The sequence below is a fragment of the Leguminivora glycinivorella genome, chromosome 4 (assembly GCF_023078275.1).
Source record: "Leguminivora glycinivorella isolate SPB_JAAS2020 chromosome 4, LegGlyc_1.1, whole genome shotgun sequence".
Lineage (NCBI taxonomy): Eukaryota > Metazoa > Arthropoda > Insecta > Lepidoptera > Tortricidae > Leguminivora > Leguminivora glycinivorella.
The window spans coordinates 16,750,933-16,768,607 of NC_062974.1; the positions used below are offsets into that span (position 1 = coordinate 16,750,933).

General features: G+C 38.4%; 1 protein-coding gene across 1 annotated transcript; it reads right to left on the reverse strand.

Annotated features, from left to right (window-relative positions):
- Positions 1 to 531: 531 nt before the first annotated feature.
- Positions 532 to 4,518, reverse strand: LOC125225231. Its single transcript, XM_048128840.1, has one exon. It carries the CDS (start codon positions 4,516 to 4,518, stop codon positions 532 to 534), a length of 3,987 nt encoding a protein of 1,328 aa, XP_047984797.1.
- Positions 4,519 to 17,675: the final 13,157 nt, after the last annotated feature.

Genomic DNA, 17,675 nt, shown 5'->3' on the forward strand with positions numbered 1-17,675 from the left:
GGGACGGAGCGTGACATAGGATACTTTTTGTCTTTTTCTAAATCCCCCCCCCTTCCGACTTCCCTAAAATGGGGGGGGGCGGTAAAGTTTGTATGGAGCATTCCGCAATTTATGAATTGATTATGAAAAAGCTAGTATTTTATAATTTTATGTTGTCACAAAAACAACTAAACAGCATGACTGTGACAACTGTTACTTAAACAATAACAAACGTATATCGAATGAATTATGTAATACCGGTGAAGGCTTTGTAGGTTCATTTACGATGAAGAAATAGTCAAAATTAGGAAACTACTTATATTTTTGTAGAAGGCGGTACATCCACAATTTACTAGCGATAAGGGACGTGCGGAGAGAGCAACAGCGTATATCGACTGGTTTAAAAATTGCTCTAGTACGGTTAACTATCAGGACCGCTCCCGCGCCCCGCGCGTTCTCCCCGTTCGTCCCCTAGCTTTGACAAACGTAAAACAGGTATTCAAAACTTAAAACTAATTGCGTCGCTCACATGCCCCACCCCAGTGCTGCCCCCTAGCAGCACTCTTCTCCAACAGGTATTCGAGCGACGCGTGCGGCGGACCGGGTAAGGACACCCGTTTTCGTCCTTATTCTAACCATTCTGGTTCGTCCGTCTCGCCCTGGCAAGGTCTGTTCGATGATGCCTCGTGGCCAGACATTACGGGGCCCATCAGGGTCGACAATGAGAACTAGGTCTCCCACTTGCAAGGGCCTCTGCTCTTTATTCCATTTCTGTCGAGGCAACAAATCTGGTAAAACTTCTCTTACCCAGCGTTTCCAATATAGGTCGGCAAGCCTCTGTGCAATCCGCCATTGTTTTCTCAGGAAAAACTCGGAATTATCAAAGATGCCCATCTGAGGTAAGTTAGACGACGAGCCCAATAAAAAATGGTTTGGTGTCAAGGTCACTGCACTTCCAGCTTCCACAGACACGTGCGTTAGAGGTCGGCTATTAACAATATTTTCCACCTCGGCTAACAGCGTGTTATAAGTCTCTTCTCTGGGCGCACGTTCTTTCAGGACAATTTTCAGCGAGGCCTTTACACTTCTTATCATACGCTCCCATGCCCCAGCCCAGTGTGGACTAGCGGCGGGAATGAACGTCCATTTGGTCCCGTGATTCATGGCAGCGTTGCGTACCTCATCATTATTTTTCAGTTCCTGAAGTGCCCTTTTCAGCTCGACGTCGGCCCCACGAAGATTCGTTCCGTTGTCAGAGAAGATTTGTTGAGGCCATCCCCTCCTCGCGGCCATGCGTCTGAGGGCCATAATTAAGGCGTCGGTAGTCAAGGACGCGACGGTTTCTAAATGAATAGCCCTGACGGTTAAACATGTAAAAATTACCCCATACCTTTTCTCTCGTCTTCTCCCTATAGCGACTTCTTGCGGCCCAAACAGGTCTATTCCACAGAAGGTGAACGGGCGCTGGTGATGAGCCATCCGTGCTTCAGGTAAGTTTCCCATTCTGGGAATTTCAGGTCTGCTTTTCTTTATTCTGCAGATCATACATTTAGAAGCAATATTTTTAACCGTTGGGCGAAGTTTAGTAATCCAATATTTTTGTTTTAGGTTGTTCACCACGGTTTCTTGATTTTGATGAGCGGCGCTGACATGGTAAGACTTCACAATCAATCTAGTTATGTAATCTTTTCCATCTAGGATTATTGGTCTTTTTGTTTCAGGTGACACATCGGCAGCGTCATCGATTCGGCCCCCGACGCGCAGGACTCCGTGCTCGTCCAGGTAAGGTGATAAGGTAAGTAACTTACTATTTTTTTCTATGTATTTTCCCTCTTTCAGGATTTTAATCTCATCACTAAACGACTGGGCCTGTGATTGTCTTATCAGCAGGCGCTCGGCTTCCTCCATTGTCTCGTTATTATTATCGGTAAGTTTTCGACATCCTTTTATAAACTTCAAAACAGCGTGAGTACTTCGGAGCAGACGCAGCCACGATGAAAATCGCGCAGGCTCAGGTACAGGTATCTCATCATTTACCATTTGTATAATGTTAACACACTCTAATTCATTTTCATTGATTACAGGTTGTAAACAATCCTTCGGCCAAGTGCGCTCATTATCGCATAAGAATACCGGTCCGTGTAGCCATTGACCTTGTAGGATAGACTCCTCATATGTTTCTCTGGTTCCCACGTCCGCTATGTTAAGGTTCGTCGGGACGTACCTCCACTCATCACTGCAGGTAAGTTCATCTATTTCGCCTAAGCGATTAGCGATATACGGCTTATAGGCGCGACACTTATTTCTTATCCAGTGTAAAGTTGTCGTTGAGTCACTCCAGAATATTTTCCGTATAGGTTTAATTTTATGTTCCTTTATTATAGTGTCAGCCAGTCTAGCAGCCAGGACTGCAGAGTTCAATTCAAGTCGCGGGATCGACGTAATTTTATTTGCAGCAATTCGGCACTTGCTTGCCACAAATGCAACGTACACATGCGCGTTGCTTTCCCAGCGCCAGTACGCCACGGCACACATAGCCTTACTAGACGAGTCGCAAAACAAGTGCAATTCCAAGTTCGCGTAGTCTGTTGTGGAGTCTACGGGTGGAGGCTCTAAGTCCAGCGGGTGCACGTGCGCGCGCGCCTCATCCTTATCTTGCGCGCCATCCTTGTCTCGCGCGCTGGAGGTGCCGGCCGCCGTCGCGATCGAGTCTGTCTCTTTCGCTCCCGTAGGTTTCCTATGCGCTGCATTGTGGTAAAATCTGGGAAGTCGTATGTTGCGTAATGACTTTAAGCAACTTATCCAGTTGCACCACTTCTCATATATTGTGTTAGGTATTTCCATATCCCAATCTATGTTTTCTTGCCAACATAATTGTATTATCATTTTCCCATGAACAGTAAACGGAGATAAAAATCCATAAACGTCAAATATAGACATCACAACACGTAGAATGTCTCGTTTTGTCGGTCTCTGTGTTCCGTTGATAATGTTTTCAGGAATCTTCTTAAATGAAACGTCGAATCCCAGTACATCTTCATGTGGAAACCAGATCAAACCCAGAGTTCGCTCGCTTTCGTATTGTTCTCCGGTTTTGAACTTTACAGCTGCTTCGCCGAGAGTTGATTTTGGCATGGACTCGAGAACTTGTTTACTATTTGAAGTCCAGTTACGTAACTCGAAGCCACCTTGCTGATGTATGGACTTTATATCTCTTATCAACTCAATAGCGGTTTTCTCATCTGGCAGGCTGTCTATATAATCGTCCACATAGTGTTGATTGTATATAGCTTCGCAGGCAGGTAACATCGTAGGCTCGAAGCGCTGGGCGTTCTTGTTTTTTATATATTGTGCTACGAAAGGGCTACAGTTAGCTCCGAATATTAGCGAAGTCATGACGTAGGTATTTACCGGTCCCTTAGGGTCGCTTCGGTATAAAAATCGTAGCGCATTCTGGTCCTCTTCTCTGATTTTGACGCGTAAGAACATATCTTCTATGTCCGCCGTCACACCAATCCTCTGCTCTCGGAACCGCAACATAATTCCAAACAGTGACCTCAGTAGGTCGGGGCCCTTAAGTAGGTAATGGTTTAGTGACAATCCATTCGTTTCAGCGGCGCAGTCAAAAACGAGCCTAAGGCGCTTTTTATTTTTGTTATCCACTCCGAAATGTGGTAAGTACCATGTTTTGCTGGTTACTGCTGTATCCTTTAACTCTTGTGCGTAGTCATTGTCAAACAGGTGTTGGACGCGTTCGTTGTATCTCTCTCTATAGCCATCACATTTTTCCATCTTGCGCTCCACTCCCTTTAGACGAGACATGGCATGAGGGAAGGAGTCAGGTAATTCACATTGTTCATTCTTCCAAGGGAGTCCAACATACCACCGTCCATTGACAAGTTTGGAGGTCTTGTCAAGTTTTTCCACGGCGCATACGTCGTTATAGTTCTCACGGGGTTTACTAGTTACGCCCAATGAGTCATACGTGAAGGAACGACGTACTTCTTCATGCAGGTCCTGCAGCAGCCGTTTGGTTTCGCTCGCGTCGTCATCGGTGACGTCACTATGGCAGATAAACAGAGTCGAGTGCACCGCGGGCGCAGCTGATGACGTGCCGGGAGTTCTTCCATGTATGCACCAACCAAGAGGTGTACGAGTGGCGCAGGGCTCCTCGGGGCTACCGATGACAATCTCCAACGGTAACTGTAAGTGGTAGTAGTCTTGACCTATCAGTATTTCTGGTTTTAAGTTTTCACTGCAGAAATTATTTTTAAGTCTTTGTAAATGAGTATATTTATCACAGTTCACTAAGTTCATTTTATAGTTCGGTAGGTCAAGGTCATTAGCACTTTGCGCGGTCAGCGTAAACTTTTGTCCATTTTTGTTAGATATAGTTATATCCACGAGATAAGATTCGCACACAACTTCAGAGTTCTTCCATGCGCCACGCACACGCATGCACTCGCGGCGGCCGCGCGCCCCCACCCGTTTTGCGAGGTCCGCGCTTATCGTAGTAACCGAGCTGCCGTCGTCAAGCATACAGCTGGTGCTAATCACGCCATAGGGTCCATGGATATTTATAGGCACTACCTTTAACATACCCCTTCGAATAGAGGTAGAGGATGAGTTCAAGTTCGCCACTACTTCCGAATTAGGCACCGATTCGATCTCGGTCACTTGCACTGTACTATTATTGTCCTCATTATGTCGATCATTAGGCACATAATGCAATAACCGGTGATGCGCTAATCCACAGTTGTTTACGTCGCAGGCGGCGGCCGGACAAGTGTTTCGGTCGTGGTGCGATAACAAACACTTGTAACATAAACCGCGGCGTTTAACATATTGCCAGCGATCTTTGCGTAAAGACTTCTTGAGTAAGTAAATCCTAGTAATAAAGTTTTCAAAAATTCTAACTGGAAATACTTAAAACGAGTCTACAGCCCGTTAAATCAGCTAGCGTTTAAGGAAACTGTTAAATGTATGGATTGGAGTAGTATCTTAATACATAACGATGCAAATACTAACTACAAGGCATTCCAAAATGTTTTAACCGAAATCCTTAATGAGACAATTCCTCTAAAGTATGTCGATATTAGAACAAGTAAGAAAAAAAAATGGCTGACAAAAGGTTTACGCATTTCTTGTCAACATAAAAGATTACTGCGAATACATACCAACAATAATAAAACAGACGGCATCAGCATATTAAAAGCATTATATAACTCCTACAGTAAAATTTTGAAAAAATGTATACTTTTTTCAAAAAAAACGGAATATATACAAGAGATGAAAAAATCTGTTAATAAAAGTAAAACTATGTGGCGAATTGTAAATGAAAAAACCGGGAAGTGTAAAACAGTGACAAAAAATAATATTAAAATTAAATGCCCTTACAAAAAGGAAATCTTAGAGACACCTGAGGATGTATCGAATGCTCTTAATAATTATTTCGCAAGCGTTTATGAGACTAAATCAGTCAATTATAGTAATAACCCCGTTACCGATTCTAAACAAAAACGTACACTTGTCATAGAAAAATCTATGTTTCTGCGACCTGTTACCGAGCAGGAAGTTTTTAAAATTATTAAAAACTGTAAATCTAAATACAGCTCAGGTATAGATGAAATTCCGATTACCCTATTAAAAACTTGTATAACCGAATTGACTCCACCAATCACCATGCTCATCAATCAATCCTTTGCCGAGGGAACTTTTCCAGATGATTTAAAAATATCCGTAGTCAAGCCACTTTTTAAAAAAGGAGATGTCATGGATCCTTGTAACTACCGTCCTATTGCTTTATTACCGGCTATATCAAAAATTTATGAAAAAGCGATGTGTGAAAGGTTATACAACTTTTTAGAAAAGAATAACGTGTTACATACAAACCAATATGGGTTTAGAAAGGACCGCTCTACCTCATTAGCTGTGACTAACTATATGCAAGAAGTTTTACACATTTTGAATAATAAAAAGCATGCTGTTGGCCTTTTACTAGACTTAAGTAAAGCATATGATAGCGTATCTCATAAAATTCTACTCAGCAAGCTTTATAACGTAGGGATAAGAGGCATAGTACATGATTGGTTCAGGTCTTACTTGCAAAACCGGACCCAATATGTACAAATTAAACACTACGATACAAACACAAATGAAATAACAGAGACACGTTCAGAGAGACAAGATCTACACGGCTCTATACCCCAAGGCAGTGTCCTTGGTTGCGTGCTATTCTTAGTGTATATAAACGACCTGCCAAATCTAGTCAATACATACAACATTTTATTCGCCGATGACATCTCGTTACTATTCGAAATTGATAAAAGCGAAAATTATAACGAAATAATCAAAGACTGCCTCGACGAAATTAGCAATAGCCTACACGTTTTGAATCTTAATATCAACTTAACTAAAACTAAATTAATTCAATTTCACCACCAACTTAAAGAACCTTTAAATCTTGACATATTAATTAATAAGACAAAAATTGAGGAAGTCAATCATTTCAAAATGCTGGGAATCACTATTGACAGCAATGTAAATTGGAAAAAACATATAGAACTGACCAAATCTAAAATTTCTAGCATCACTTACGCCTTATATAACCTTCGGAAGACAACTAATATACAAACTGCCCTATCCACCTATCATGCACTTGCGCACTCCCTGCTTAGTTACGGTATCATGCTTTGGGGCAACAGCACAGATGCCCATGATTTATTCATGACTCAAAAAAAGTGTGTCCGAAACATGGTCGAAATTAAATGCCCAGATAGCTGTAAACCCCATTTTAAAAAATACGGTATATTACCACTACCATGTCAGTACATTTTAACGTTAGCCCTCTATGTATATAAAAATAGACATCTATTTACAGAAATTCGTAGTGCTAGGAAAAAATATCAGTTAGTAATCCCTCCTTCAAAAATGAAAATGCTATCTAACAGCCCTCAATATACAGCCATAAGAATTTATAATAAGTTACCTAATAATATTAAGTCACAGGAAACATCTCAATTATTTTATAAAAGCATCAAGTCACTTTTACAACAAAAATGCTATTATTCTGTGGATGAATTCTTTACTGACATTTTTGATTAATTAGTTTTATGTATAATGTAGTGAATAATTGACATTTTTAAGTAGCTATCTAAATTTGAAATAAGCAATTAATGTAATTCTTACTTAATAATAAGCATGTTAATGAATGAATCTAGTATGTAAGTTTTCTATGTTGCTATACCCTGACGGGTGCATGTTGTGACCTAATCTATAAAAACACCTATTGTAAACACATGTGTATGCAATAAATAAAAAAAAAAAAAAAAAAAAAAAAAAAAAAAAGAACTTTTTACACTGCGGCAGGTCATGTTTAGCTGTTTTACAGTAACGGCACATGTTATTTAGTTCACTCTGTCCACTTTGCACTAATACAGTCTGCGCGTTAAAGTCATTTTTAGATATTTATTACGTTTAAAATTGTCCGCACGTGTGTTTAATAAAGTAGCACTACAGGTAGACACTTTGAGCGCTTCTTCGTGAAGAAAGTTAGCTAATAAGTCGAATCTTGATGTAGTACCATCGGTGATGCGTTGATAACCGTAGTCGGCCCATTTTGATAACAATATGGTAGGCAGCTTGGACAACACAATAGTGACTAGACTCATTCCTTGTAGGTATTCTTCACGTTTTAGGGCACGTACGGCGGCCACGTAATTTCTTATCTTGTTTGAAAACACAATGATTTCTTTATGGTAATCAGGGGTCATTGTGTTTAACTTTTTAATTTCGTAGACAATCCGGGATAATATGACGTCAGGGTTCCCGAACTGTAGCTCCAAGGTTGACATAAGTATTTCTGGAGATGTGGTACTGATAAGTAGGGCATTCACTGCGTCCTTGGCGGGTCCACGAAGACATTTCCTTAGGCGCCATAGGTTCTCACTATCGCTAAATTTGCAGACTCGGGTAGACTCGTCGAATGCAGATTTAAATTGAAGCCACTCCATTGGGTCTCCAGTAAATGTTGGTAGCTCTTTAGGGGTGCTGATGCGGCTTAACAAATTAGAATTGTTGTTTTGATTGCAAACAGAAGTGGACATCATATCCTTCAGTACACAGGCTAATTATTGAATTGGACCATCGGTGCCGGGCTCCACGTCGGCCGGCGGGCGCAGCGAGCCTGAAGGTTGACCTTGATCGGCGGCGCGCTGCGACTCCAACTCTAAATTGCTGTGTTCTACCCACTTAGCAATCTCACTTCGATTATCGGATTCTGACGGGGGACTGTATTCATCTTCTAATTCGGCAAGTTCCGCTTCCAAGCGTTTATCGATAAGCTGCATTTCTATTTGTGCTTTCTTTTCGGCCGCCTCAAGCTCTAACCTTTTTCTACGAGCCTCGATGGTAGATGTAGATGACTTGCGTGACAAAGACTTGTGTGAGCCAGACATGTTGGACTTTGCACTCTGGGCTTTTAAAACGACTGTTTTATCAGGTTGCACTACTTGTGATTTCTTTTCGGCAGACTCTAATTCCAGCTTTCTGCGAGCATCCATAGAAGCTGTATAAGATTTCTCGGACACAGGTTTATGGCGGCCAGGTACCACTTCAAGGTTAAACATCTCGGATTTCACACTTCGTACTTCCAACAGCTTGTCGTCCTGTACTTTAACTTCACCATCTTTAGCTGCACTTGTACTCGGCTCACTTTGAACGGCTTCGAAAGCTTCCTTTCTCTCCATTTCTTTTCTTACAGTTCTACGAGTTTTGACCATTATCTTCGACGGCGGCGTGAAGAACATCAAGATCCGGTTTGAAGACCACTTTGAAGGCTTTGTAGGTTCATTTACGATGAAGAAATAGTCAAAATTAGGAAACTACTTATATTTTTGTAGAAGGCGGTACATCCACAATTTACTAGCGATAAGGGACGTGCGGAGAGAGCAACAGCGTATATCGACTGGTTTAAAAATTGCTCTAGTACGGTTAACTATCAGGACCGCTCCCGCGCCCCGCGCGTTCTCCCCGTTCGTCCCCTAGCTTTGACAAACGTAAAACAGGTATTCAAAACTTAAAACTAATTGCGTCGCTCACAACCGGTAATTAAGTTTTACTAGCAAAAATTTAAATTCCTCAAAATGGTCTAAAGGATCAGCACAATACTATTTATAAATGCAAGTCTTGCACTATTTTGTAAACAAAATTAAAATTAACCCTTAGACATTTTGAATTTGAATTCAACATCGTCTAAAGTGTAATTTCTGCTTAAATTCTGCCTGTGCGCTATTCCAACGCCTGCGACTGTTATCTCCGAAACCAAGCGGTCTTTATTTTTCATTGTCTCGCCGAATGTGGGCCCAGAGCCGAGACTGTACAGTAAATACCTAAAATCACTACCCGGCTCGTTCCGAACGCAATAAAATACGCTCAGCGTTCGGCTAAACCTACGATATTTACATACATATGAAGGGTGTGCACTACGCGACGCGCTGGCAAATCGTCGCATACGGACTTTGCAAACTATTTGATTTTATTTTCAAAAGGGCTTATATATTTATGGAATAGTACAAAATTAAGCTCTTTTGAAAAGCTGTTCGTCATTTTAAGTTTCAGGCGTATTCGATGTTAAGAAATAATTTCGACATGATGTTAATTAACGTTGATACTAGTGCGAACGGAGGAGCAAATAAATTCATGTTTATCAAATTACATAATAACAAGATCGTGATAATGTAGAAAATAATTAAAAAAACTTTTAATTACCTACTGTTTAAGTTATTAAAGGAAGAATCTTCTTCTTCTTTGTCGTATCCTCATGGCTGATGGACGTGACGAATGTGGACACTCTTCACCAGCTGTTGTCTCCACGCCACTCGATCCTGGGCCCGGTGCGGTGCATGCTAGCCTGCAAAGTGGTCTTTATTTATTTATTTAACCTTTATTGCACAACATAAAGTACAAATGGCGAACTTAATGCCTTAAGGCATTCTCTACGGGTGCGTATCAATCGATATAACTTTTTTGATATATTTTTAGTCGTAATAACGATCATTTGATATAATTATTGAATCATATAACAACAAATAATATACTAACAAATTGTATAATTCTTATTTAATATAATGATCATTTTTTCGAATAATATTTATTATAACATACTTTGAGTATAATTCTTATTTCCGATAATAAATAAATTGTATAACACAAATTCTTTCTAAAGCACAGTTAAAATAAAAGAAATTGTACCATAAATTAGATCCATCATTTACCAGAAAAGTAGATTAGGTTAGAACTATGATCCCTACACACAACGCGCTGCTACCAGAAAAATAGGTAAGGTTAGGTTAGAACTGTGATCCCTTCAAAAAATAAAAATAATAATTTATGAAATGTTTTATACTGTTTGCTAATTATATTATACTAGTCGTATATCAATAGATAGTTATACCATATAACGGTTATTATAAATAAGTGTTATACGAAATAATGATTATACAAAATAAAAGTAGATATTTTGCGGTTATACCAAATGTTAATTATGTCTAATGAGTGATTATATTCTTTAAATATATACCAAATGTTGTTATATCAAATGTTACTATACCAAAAAAAGTTATACCAATCATTACATACCCATTCTCTACCAGACTTTGTCACAGACGTTATTCTGTCTGCCCAACGTGTGCCCAATGTGCCCATGCTTCCACTTCTTCGCTTCCTTGCTATGCGTCCCGTGATTGTGAGCTTCTCTAGACTAACTGGAAAGGAAGAATAAGATATACATATTACATATCGTAGTTTTATCTCATGGCTCTACTACGTTAGAATTTTTTTATCGTACAAATGGGCAGCACTCTTGGCCACAGAGTAGCTAAAGGCAAAAACGTGGCCTACAATGGAGTGAGCTCACCCAGAAGATGAGTGTTCACTCTTGATTTGAAGGATTCCTTGATTGGAAGGATTTCTTGATTTGATTTTTATATTGTTGTTTTATCTTTGTACCTATCTGCAATTGTTCTATATTATGTAGGTATGTGTTGTCATTTTTTTAACTATTCATAATAGTTTGTTCCTCAGTTCCTGTCTCTTTTTTTTCATTTTATTTCGATGTAGCAACTGCCAGGGGCGGCTCACTCCGCGATTCTATCGCCGCGCTACAAGTACATCCTGGCGGCCGCGAGTTCGCGGCCTACTCAGGGGTGGCGCGCGTTCTCACGGAATGCACATTCGCACTTTCTATTGTTATTTTACGTCGCGAGGTTTTTTTAAGCGATGTCCGCGTGTGGAATGGCTAATAATACTTAGTTAAATAGACATATTGAATAAAATAAATACCATAGGACATTCTTACACAGATCTACTACTGATTAAGTCCCACGGAAAAGTTCAATAAGGCTTGTGATGTTGGAACTTGAACAAAAATATATAAATACAGTATATATACCTAGAAAGTACCCAAGACTTGAATATAATAGTATAACATTTTATGTGAGTATTAATTCGTTTGAATCCATTGGTAACCCTATCACCGGACGCCGCGCACGTGTGGCTCGTTTCTTTGTAAGAATTCTGTAGGTATTTAAAAAGGCGGCATTTCGTGAACATCAAAGCAGTGGGCCTTCTGTACTTGTACTATTATATATTCTGTGCAACTGCCTAAATTACAATCTGCCGCGCTCATGAAAATCTCTAATAAAGTACATCAGGTAAATCTAGCGGAATCGATGATATTTTAAAATTTTGATGGTTTGTCCGCCTAAGGTACAGAATCCAGCACCAGCTACAGAAGATAAATCAATTGATGCGGACACGCTACTGTTCATTGAATACTTTTTTAGATAAATATATCAATTAAAAGCATACAGGATGATTTAATATGACGTGACCAGTACTATTACACACTCACTTAATGCGAATAAATGGTCATCAGCAATGAATAAACTTAAGTAATTCCAGTTATTTTTTTCCTGTTTTTCCATTTTTTAGTACTTAATGAGAAATTATTTTTTACATCATATAAGATGTATCAATCAATCAATGTCAATTGATGAAGGTAAATCTTCTCTAGCCGTAAAAACAGTACCTACTTTGATTATGAAGAAATCTAAATGTCACATTTGAGTAAAATGCATTTTTTTTTCAAAAGTAGAAACAGACATAAATTTTATATCAAATGTGTCATTTCTTCAGCCAAAAACGTCGTCATAGAAATGCACAATAGATATCTACAAAAGAATATTTACCCTGTATATTTTGTAGTCAAGCTTATTCTGTTCCACTTTAGTAAATAATTTGAGTTACTGTTAAATACGAGAATCTATCTTATACCTTATACCTACATAATTATTATTGATAGAACATAAGCATTCTATAAGGCTGTCTGGATTACTGCAACCACAAAGCGGTCTCCTAAATGACTATATGCGTTGAATATTGAGCCTCAAAGGCATTACAGATAATCTTTTGTCAATATTATATGTGTGTATAGGTACATATAATATTGACAGGAGCATTAAAGATATAACAAAAATAGATAAGAGTACAGCAGTTTGTTTGCTCAGTAGTCTTAGCACATGATGAACGCGAGAGTATGTAGCCGCGAGATAGATGACACGTCTTCTTTTAACTGTATTAATGTTAATGACATAAGGACGGCTAAGCTACCTCGCGGCGACACACTCTCGCGGCAATCATGTGCTAGCCCTGCTGGATTTGTTTGTTTAAACATATAAATGTTTTTATTTAACGATTTTGACAACGTATACAGCTAACAACAGTCATGGAATAAATAAATCAGAAAGTTCTTGCAGCACGACTAACACTTTAAAATAATGTTGCACTCGTAATATATTATTATATATTAGCTCTAGACACGAAGAAGTACATTATCTAATGTCAAAAGTGACATTTGCCATTTGAAGAAACGTTATTTGTAAACTGACATATCCAAATATTAATTATTATAATAATATGTTCATTTCAGGTATGTTATATTGGTTTTTTCCAAAGTTTCGGTCAGGTTTATATGAACTAATATCGGGTACCTATAGTTTTGTATTGTTTACATATCCGGTGAATCTTTGCTGAGACGTCAGTCTTCCGCGACCACGGCCAGTGCAATTTAGGAAAAAAACGTAGGAAGAGGTAAAATAATGTTAAATAGTCGCGTTCGACCTGTGTAAGACTTAAAAATAATATGTGTACAAAGCGCGAGAACTTAAAGTCATCATGATTCATGTCTCCGCGTACCTATAACATTATCAGTTTGGAACTATCTTGGGTACAGATTTTTGTTTCTTAGCAATGTCACCAATTAGATGTCCGTTTTAAAACAAAAATTCACAGGCTTTGGCTTTTACTTTTCAAAGTTCAAACACATTTATTTTGATTATACGGAGATTTTAATTCACTGATCCATAATATAAAAGTTTGTTCACTGTCCATGAAGCACTGAATTCTTCAACTAATTTCTAATATTTAAATTGTCGATACTGGCTCGCGCGGCGGGCGCGCTGCCAGTGCAGCTCAAGGCCGCACTGGCAGGATCGCCATGTGATGTGGGGGACTAAAGGAGAACTCGCTTGTATCGAATATAGGTTTATTGTGTCTAATGTTACATAGCAGCTGCTTATATATAAGCTGAGGTGAGGCAGTGTGAGGTGTTGCACTCACACTACAGCACACAGGTGATGCACGTCGTAAGACGCGGAACGGACGCCAGCGCCGCGCCGCCCGAGTGTAATTTAAAAAACGGTCGTGGCGCCGCGTCGCTTGGGGCGCGTCTTACGTCTTTCCTATACAAAATGTACTGAGGAGACGTTTTTTAAATTACACTCGGGCGGTGCGGGGCTGACGTCCGTTCCGCGTCTTACGACATGGTTGCCCTAAAAAAAGAACGTCCGGTGGCCTTGTTTATTCAATTTTAGAATTCAAATTTGAATTGCTATTTTTCTCACTTAAAATAAAATAACCCCGTTATAAAACGATTTATCTCACCGCGCAAGCAATTCGATTTTAACTTATTCTATTTCATTTCTTGTTCTTTCGTGCCGCGAAAGCTAGCAGCGAAAGATAATGCTCCGGCGATTCTAGCAGTGTTCTATGACCACAGACATGTATAATAAACAGACGTCGTATGTGCTACGAAATATCTAGATTTCAGTAATATAATATTTCAACAAGTTCTAGTCAATCTCACAAATGGTTAGAGTTTAGAATAAAGCACGAAAGGACACCTGTATAGGATTCCTCATTTGGCATAAATGTCCGTCGTTCTATTCCACCCGTTATACATAATTATGTATACGATTTACAGGAACACAATCTCGATAGAATTAATCTTTTATTTTCATTGATTTAATTTATTCAGTTTTATTAATTAATATAAAAGTATTACGCCGTGGCTTGCGTGGGCGACGGTCGCGCGATGGTCGCGCGACGGCGATGCGACGCATACGAAATCAAACCTTATCGATATGGAAGTATGAGACGCGACGGCGACGGTCGCGCGACGGTCGCCCACGCAAGACACGGCGTTAGAGCATTTTTTAATTTGAGAAACAAGTTTAATGTCTTTATTATATACATACAAATAAATTATTACCAAAGATTAATAAAAAGTTTAATAAGAATATACTACCTTGTGCAAATAGATTTCATTTACTCGTAATAATCATTCAGCTATTTTTACTTTCCTATCAAGTTATTCACAATTAATATTCTAAGTAATTACTTTTTTAAATTTCGATTTTTGTTTAAAATGTTTTAATGTTTCAGATTAACTGTGACGCCAACAGTGGGGTATCTACGAAACTATACATCCGTGTTCTATGCCCGATATTGCTAATCCGATTTCTAGTCGTACACGTTCGTCCACTCGGAATATCCGTTCAAAGAACTTCCATTTAACGGGCAAAAAATCCTTAAACCGTTTCACCTTTAACGCCCCCCTCTGGTGTTGGGATTCCCATTCTAAAAAGTACCTGGATTGTGATTTTGCGAATTACTTTTTCAGCAACTGTAAAGACCATATGTATTTACTTGGTTACGGAACGTTTTATTACTGTTCATTAGCGAAACAATTGTCTTGGTCTTTGTTAACCACATCTTATGATCAGAGTCTTTGATATCATATTCGGCAAAGTCGTAAATATGTCCTGCCTAATTAGTAAAAAAAAAAAAAAAAACACAAGCTAAAAATAATCTGAGTAAATTCGACATTAAACTTGACCTACTTGTACATTATACTTAACTAAGACTAAACTACTCCTCAAATTAGAAATAAAACATGATTTATAAGCAGTCTCCGTTAATTTTATAACCTAAAATGTTTTATCTACCAAAAACTTATAATTCAACGAATGAAATGAATACCACCAAATCAAAAAATCAATAACTAATAAAATCCTGCAGTAACATGTGCAAAGTAGACCTTACGACGCAATTACTCGACATTAATTTAGGATTAAAAAGTAACAATCTAAAATTGAAGTAGCTAATTTTGTACGAGATCATTGTAGCGTGCAAGCTGCCGTTCGAAGATTTTGGGATAATATGGATAATCCAGCCAGCTCGGAATGAAGCTACGAAGAACGCCTTGCAGCCAACTTGAAAATTATTTATTCATTGCCAAGTTATGTTTATGACATGAAAAAAAAATATATTTTCAGTTGAGTATAACATTTAACCTGTCACTGCAATGTCACAGTTTCGGTTTCTTTCAACCCCTTATTTGCCAAGAGTGGCACTGAAACGAGTAGTTTCATGTGCTCTGCCTACCCCTTCATGGGACACAGGCGTGATTATATGTATGTATGTATGTATGTATGTATAACATTTAATGGTAAGTATTAAACGTGGGTTCAGTATATGAAATAGTTTTTTATTGTCCGATAATTAATAATAATACGTATAAATGGCAAGCTTTATTGCAATGACCGAGTGGCTGAAAGATCGGTTTTCGGCTAAAATTATTGCAGAATGTCTCAATATTTTTCGGTTTCATTTATTTATTTAAATATATTTTATCTAACTGTGTGTCAATTAATTTTGTTAGAAACCATTAATTAATCAATCAATGATAAGCCTCGATCTTGACAATAATTCATTTTACCTATTACGAGACAATCAGTATCTAATCACTAAAAACGTAAAAAAGTTTCATAAAATTTTGTACTATTGTATAATTGGATTAAATATTTGTATAAATATTTTTTTACAATCTCTCGATGTCAAAAAATGATTATTCCTTTTTACACACTTTACTCCAATAAACAATCAGAACCAAAAATATAATAAATGTAATGTATCTTTACGTATTGCCCGTAAAACGACCATCAAATATGCTTCAATCCATTTCATACACTGCCCGACTATTACCAAGAGATATTGAGCTCCATCAGCTCTAAACGTTATCTACTTATTATATTCGTTTTTTATTCCTTTGGTTCTGAACATTTATTACGTCTTATTCACAGACCATACTACCACTAGACGGAACATTCAAGCCTACTCAAAGTGACCTCATATATTATGTTCTCCCGTAGTAATTTAATATAGGAACGCAACCGCTTAATCCAGTTGTGTCAATATTTACGACCAACACCTTTCTTATTTTGGAATTCTTAATAGTTGATTACATATACCTGTAAATAAACTAATGTCTCAGATCACATGTAATTGTCGGCCAAGGCGGAGTCAAGGTCAAATAACATGTGATTCTGAGGCTTTATTACTTACTGGCCAAGGTGTGTGTACTATTTTCTACTCGACGGAGCCGAGAAGCGATAACTTTGTTTAGCCCAGCGGCCTGACATTATTTATTATTTATTTATTTACAACAACGATAGATCTACCATTACATTTGAAGCTTTCCGGCCGGAAGACAGAAAATGAGTTAAACCTGGGATGTTATACTAAATATGAAGTTAGAATGTTTAGGTACATCATTTGATATGCTACTAAAATGCTTTGCTCAAATCGTGATGTTTTATCAGTAAAAACATTTATATTGTCTGATGGCCACGCGCTATTTATAAACGATTCATAATGCGGTGTCTAAGTACTCAGTGGTCTTATTGGTTGTGGAGAGCTTGGGGCCGTGCGGGCAGCAGTCAACAAGAGGTTATTATGTTGAGACTGGCGAAAAATGAGCGAAAAGACTGCATTCCTCTTTGTTGTCGCGAACAAAAAGTTACTAAGATCGTATAATAGCTGCTTGAAGATATTAATTTTTAAATCGAGTTTTTATGTGATCGTGTAATTGTAGAAAAACCTTTAATTAAAAACATGTTTGAGAAAAATATGGAGAATTATTCAAATTGAAGCTCCGTATCAAGTCCTTGAACTTTGTTGAAAAAGAGAGGTACGAGCATTGTGAATCTTCCTTTATGTTAGCACATCACAGTCGATGTTATTCCAAAAATAGAACAGAACCCAACTAGGGGCGTAGGACATTACAGAAAACCGCAAACAAGTAACGCTAGACCCTACTCATAACTAGTGTTGTGTTCCTGCCAATGAGTGAGGTTAACAGAACTCAACGAGGGTGCAGTGTTTTTATCATTAGTAAAATGCTCTCAGAAAGTGGTTGCTAGGGCGCTGTTACTACTCAATCCAAGAATTTATGTCTGATGAAAACCCGTAATGCTCATTGATTATTTTTGCTTAATTTTGACATGTGTAATTTTTCT